At 31.4% G+C, this 6414-nt stretch overlaps 1 protein-coding gene across 1 annotated transcript; it reads left to right on the forward strand.

Annotated features, from left to right (window-relative positions):
* Positions 1 to 3050: 3050 nt before the first annotated feature.
* Positions 3051 to 4804, forward strand: HELRODRAFT_164514 (hypothetical protein; the record flags this gene model as incomplete). Its single annotated transcript, XM_009029431.1, has 5 exons — positions 3051 to 3658; positions 3805 to 4046; positions 4292 to 4418; positions 4548 to 4675; positions 4761 to 4804. The coding sequence occupies 5 exons, from the start codon at positions 3051 to 3053 to the stop codon at positions 4802 to 4804; spliced, it is 1149 nt and encodes a 382-aa protein (XP_009027679.1).
* Between the last annotated feature and the right edge of the window lie 1610 nt (positions 4805 to 6414).

Genomic DNA, 6414 nt, shown 5'->3' on the forward strand with positions numbered 1-6414 from the left:
TTTTAATAATTTTGTAGTCTGATTATTCAATAATTTAATAAGATCGATATAATTTAATTAAATGAATTAATTAATTAGTAATATAAATTAAATTACGCTTTGGCTTATGTATTCATCGAGTCAAATCGGAACTGAATAATTTAATAGAAAGCAATATGTTTTTATTTGAAAAATGTTCTTATAATTAAAAGTAATATTTGCATAATATTTCTTACGCAGTCTTAATAAACGTTATAAAACAAATATTTTTCTTCAAAAATTATGAAGATTAACGTTTTAGGTTCATGTTTGACATTCTGTTTTCATTTGTTGAGCTGGCATAGCGTATCAATGTTTGACCTTCTGTTTGGTCCAACATTTCTTAAATAAACACTATTTAATTGTGTGTAATGAATAAAATTGAATGGAGAATGTGTGTAGTAAAGGAGTTGCTGGCAACCAGCAAATTAAACCTGTTTTTCGGACGTCTGCTAACATGGCATCTAATGTTGAAATGGTTTACAATACATGGATGCACATAATTTCTTCATACAGCAGCCCTCATACAATTTTGCTGCTGCTTTCAATTCACACGAGTGATCGTTTGAAACATTCTCCATTCAATTTTATTCATTATTGTTTTGCCATTGATATTTCATATAAGAAATCACTTTTTTACTTTCAAAAAACAGACACTTAGTTTTGAATGCACGCTTAAATACCAGCACGCATTTTGTCAGTCTCCTCATGCAACGCTCTTTCATTGTTGCATCAGACATTTTCTATCAGTTTTATTTAACAAGTCAAGAATGTTTGAATTGTTAAATATATCAAATGCGCGCGCACACACACACACACAGACAAAAAAAATTTTTTCTGTCGTCATTATATTTTATCTATCTTATCTTTTTTTAAACTAAAATTCTGATAGGTGATGGAGACTTGTGCGCTGATGTGCGTGCTAATGTGTCTAATGAAATTAATAAATGTACCTTGATGTATGATTTTTTGTGGTTTTGCCTAAAATAAAAAATATTGGGTTCAACTGAAATATTAGCCAAAAGAGTATTCGTGAATGTTGTATGAAATGATGGATAGTTGAATGCAAACAACGTTCAACACAACAGTTAAATGTAGGAATGAATGAATGCGCACTTGAAAAATCGAACTTGTAATAAACAAGCGTGCACTAAAACACAGATACAAAGAGGAAAGAAAAAAATGTAAAACATGTCGATAGGGAGGGCTATATATTATGAGGTAATGTTTTGTTTTGATTTCTATGACGCGTTTAAGTCTGGGCTTGCGTGTCTGTCTTATCGTGGAAATGAGCGCCGAAAAGTGAACGATGTTAAGATTATCTCACGACCTTCCCGCCAGCCAGCGCAGACGTTTAAACGATCTACAAATTGAAAATTACAAAACTGCGATATGAGAGAAAACAGGCAGCCTAACTCGATGTGCTCTGGGGCGTTCGTTAATTATTTTCTATTTTTAATTCTATTTCTGTCTTGTTTCTGTAACTTTGTGTGAAATATTTCATTCTATTTATTTTTATTCTGCCAATAATAACAAAAACTTATATCATTTTACCAGAATTTTTTTTATCTAGTTGTAATATTAATAAAAAAAACATTTTACTCATTATAAACCTAGGATGTTTTTCAATGAAAACAGACTAACAAAATTCTATCAAATATCTAATAATCTGTATCTATTTTCTTTGACCAAAAAAATATTCGTTATATTCATTTTCAATTTAATAAATAATTCTTGTCAAAGAAGGGTTTTCAAAGAAGTTCAAAAAAGCGGAACGTACAGGCAGTGCTCTGAGGTATGTTATGTTAATGACCGTCTGCGGTGAAATCATCGAAAATGCTGTTCATTCAAATTGTTAAACTTTTTGGCTCATAAAACTTTTCACTCGAAATTTTAAAATTTAAATATCAAAATTTATCATGAACCATTTCTAGTTATTGATTCCATACGACATTCCGAGATTCACATGCCATCTTACGGTTTCATTAAAACATTACGATGCGTATGCTAGCTGATTCACATTGTTATTTCAATGAATACAAAGTTGAAATACCAACTTATCTTGTAAAGTATTTTTATACAATACGAATATATATATATACAAAGTATACAAAACATGTATAATTGTGTTGTATAATGTGATTCTATATATAAATGTTCCATTGTAGAGCTATTGCAAAACTACTAACTGATTGATAGCTATGCATTGTTCGCGATTTAAAGATGGATCATCAGCACAGTGTCCAATTGATTTTCATGTTAGGTGCCTGCCTGTTTGGCCAATGAGGATTCGTATATTTTGAATTATTCAATTTAATTCAACTAAAATGGGGTTTAATTGAAAATGAATACTCAAAAGTTATGTTTGTCAGGTTGATAATAATCGTTATCGTCTTGATCGGATTGCCTGTTGAGGTTACTTTGAATAATTTAAAGTTATAACTTGCTCCACATTCAGTTTTTGTTGACATTATGCCAAATTGTTCATCAAATTTTAGAAATCTTTTAGTTGCTAATGTTAGGTCAAGTAATTTATATTTTTCGTATTTTTGTTTATATTTTTAATCATATATTATTATTGGTTTAATTGTTTTCTCAAATTAAAAACAACGTTAAATTTTATACATTCTTTACAGTTAGGATTAAGGCTTTTGTAGATTCAATTGTTAAGAAGGAATCACTGCATTTTCAGCTTTGATCAGATTCTGGTTCAATTTTTTAATATTTCGTATCGTATTTTTAGTATTGTTTTTTTTAACCTATTTATATAGAAAACAAAGTTTTTAACTAATTTTTTATTCATTTATAAGATAAAAAATAATAAAAAAGTAATTACAAAATTTGTTTTCTATATAAATAAGTTAAAAAAACGATGATAAAAAATGAAGCGAAATAATGAAAAATTGAACCAGAAACTGATTAAAGCTGAAAACAGTGATATTTTTTAACAATTCTTTACAGTTTATGTATGCGCACGTTTGCGTGGTGTGTGCGTAAGTGTGTGTGTGTATGTGAGTGGTTTGTGTGTCAATATGGTAAGACAGGTTTTAATTGAATTATTTCCACAAAGTCGTTGGGCATTTTTATGTCTCAGAGTTAGACTATGCTCGTTAAAAAAGCGGGCAGTTCTTTCGTTAACTTTTTTATTTAGCCACTTTTTGAAATTGATTGGAAAAAAAACTAAAAAAAGATATTTTAATTTTATATGCTTGTGCAATAATAAGCATGAAAAAATTCAGCAGGGCAAAACCTTGAGTCCAGTGAAGCTAGGAGACGATGGCAACAGTTTCGCTGTGACACAATCGCCAATTTTGGACAATCTGGTCACATCCCGGATTCAATCCAATTACACAAATGAAAATGATAACAACAACCACGCAACAAGTTTAAAAATAAATTTAAAAGTAGTTCAAATTCCGAAAAGATATTTTGAAAATGCGTTAGTGCTCTTAGAATCCATTTGTTTCGATAATATGTTGCTCGGAATAGAGGTTGTTGTTGATACAGATAGTCTGAAAAATGTAACAGTCTTCAGAAAAATAAAAAAATGTTATGGACAAAGCGAAGGTATGACAATTTTACACAAAATTAGTCTTCGATTACCTCGATACATTTCTTACAAACCCGGTTTTCTAAACAAGTACGATTTATACATTTTTGCCAAAACGACCTTTGTTTTTTATTTTATTCATTTAATTTATTGTCAAAACCATTTTGTGGAAAATAAAAACTTTTTCAAACTTTTGGAATTCATTTTAATATTATAAATTGAACAATATATTGAAGGTATTCCGTCTACACTTGCAAAGGTTTTTTGAGATTCTGGCTTCTAGATCGTGAGGCTTATACAAAAATTTTAAAAGAAAAAACGAACAAATATTTTGAAAAGTCCACAGTGCATTACTCAACAAGCTTGCAAATCAACGAACCATTCGATCGACCACACCGACCAAGAAGACAATGTTTAACTTGGTTCCATGATCTGATCTCCAAGTTACCCTATTTTCCAACATGTCCATATGAAGAAGGTTGTTTTTTAAAATTTCAAACTAAATCACAACAATCGCTTATTGTTTATATCGTTTATACTCTGCAGTTAAAACTTTTTTTACCAACATTAGAATATTTATAAACGTTAAAATAAAATTTCTGGGAACTTTTAATTTTGAAATGATTTTGCATTAATAAGTTAACCTTTTTAAAATGTTTGAATTAAAAAATTTTCAACAAAACGTAAAAATTTTATAAAAACTTAATTTAACGAACCTTGTAGAAGTTGTAACGGCAATTGACTTCCCTGTGGCACTCGGTGGCTTGCACACTGGCGTTCATCGTGTTTATGCTCCTTTCAACAACCCCGCACTGAGAAGGAAGCAGATAGAAGCTATAATAAAACCGAAGTTGTTATATGCCTACTTTTTTGCAATCGTTTTTTATTTAAACATGATTGAAAACATAAAAAAACTCACATTGATATATTTCATCACTAACATTTAACCTTTGAAATATTTCAAAATAAATTTATGCAGGTTCGCTTTTGCTCTATGGTTGTACGTAGATGAATATTGTCCATTCGGAAGCAAGGACTGCAACGTCCTGCATCACATCACGTGGAATGACAACTTCGCCACTCCTCAACTGCAAATTAATAAACAAGGTTTGCTATCATTCATGCATGCATCTAGAAAATTATTCCCATTAAAATTTTTTATTAAATCCTTCATAACATTTGTTTCATTTAGGACCCGGAATAGGAAAAATATTTTTAGGCTTCAATGTTAAATGATGTTTTAAAAATAATTGAATATCAATGGTTAAAATTAGCCGAGTCTTATATAATAACGACGATGTTTTTCAGAAAATTTCCAAACTAAAACAATTTTCCTCCATTTTTTTAGTAAGATTTAAAGACGAATTTTGAAAAAAATTTCGAAACTAGAAATAAATTTTTCACGAGCAAAGTACCACAGAGATTTGTCGAAATTCAATAAATTTCTTATTACATCATTTTATCAATTATATATTTGAATTTAAAATAAGATCACTCTTTCGCGTTAATGAAATCAAGTATAAAACTCAGAGAATAAGAAACGCAGCATGAATATTTGCAACAGGTCAAATAGTGGTTGAGTTGATAATGGAAGATGGCTCATCATCTTTCCACGTTACGTCCAACCATCACATCATACCCAAACACACCTGGACCATGTTGTTACTCTCGTGTTTCATCAACCAGGTTTGAATGCATTGAATCTATTTCTGTCGTGATTTTATAACTCTTTGTTGTTAATTTGATAATAAAATTGAATGTTAACGATAAATTACTATAGCGGTAAAATTTTTTATTCTTTCACGATATGCAAAAAATCAACCGCATTTTGTTGGCTATGAAGTGAGCAATTTCAAGCATTCTACGCTTGACGATACGCAGTCGGAATAATAAAGAGTATCAATCAATCAATCTTCGTTTTGCGTCCAGAGTCCCGGTTCCCCGTTGTTTTCTTTGCCATCAACTTTTTGCGCCAAATAAGACGATCAGTTGTATCCATTTCATTTAAATTTAGAGCTTTCATGTCTTGCTCGATTGTTTGCGACCAGGACTTCTTTGGACGGTCTTTTGGACGTGTGCCAGGTACTTCATCTGCAAGAAAAGTTATGGCACTGTTTCTACTTCATTTGACATGACCAAACCACCGCAGACGGTGTTGCCGGCATTCGTCCTTTATATCATCTAAACCAGCACGCCACAGGATTTCGGTGGATTTGATATGGTCCTTCAGACTAATTTGTTGCATCCATCGGAGCATTTTCATGTCGGTTCGTTGAAGTTGTTGTTCCAGTTTGGTCGTCATTGGCCATGTTTCTGTACCATATAACAACACCGGACGTATCACAGATTTATAAAGTCTTGATCTTGATTGGTCCTGGGCATGACATAAAACTGCATCCACGCTGCCTTGCGTGCTTTTGAGCAAAAGGCTAGGCCCACCGCTTATAACTGGTCGTTGTCGTCCTGATGGGTGTCCGGATGTAAAACTTTTCCCCAAATTACTCTCATGCCATCACAAGGAATAATAAAGAGTCATTAAGAAAGGTACGGTTGTAAGAAAAAGAGATACAAATCTTTACAACATTAAAAACTTGGTACAAACTTACTTGAAATAATTAATTTGACCAATTAAACTAACTTAAAATTAAACACGCACCTTCACCCAACAACAACAACGCAGTGCAACATATCAGCATCTCATGGCAATGACTGGCGAGTTCAGTGGACAGAAACGATGAAGTATGTTTGCGAGTTAATTATAAACAATTTTCAGTGGAATGAAAATGATTTTTATTTTGTAATGCAGTTCTTCCATGCGCAAAACTGCTTGCTTGTCATTCCTTACT

Source organism: Helobdella robusta (assembly GCF_000326865.2).
Source record: "Helobdella robusta unplaced genomic scaffold HELROscaffold_6, whole genome shotgun sequence".
In the NCBI taxonomy this organism is placed as follows: Eukaryota; Metazoa; Annelida; class Clitellata; order Rhynchobdellida; family Glossiphoniidae; genus Helobdella; species Helobdella robusta.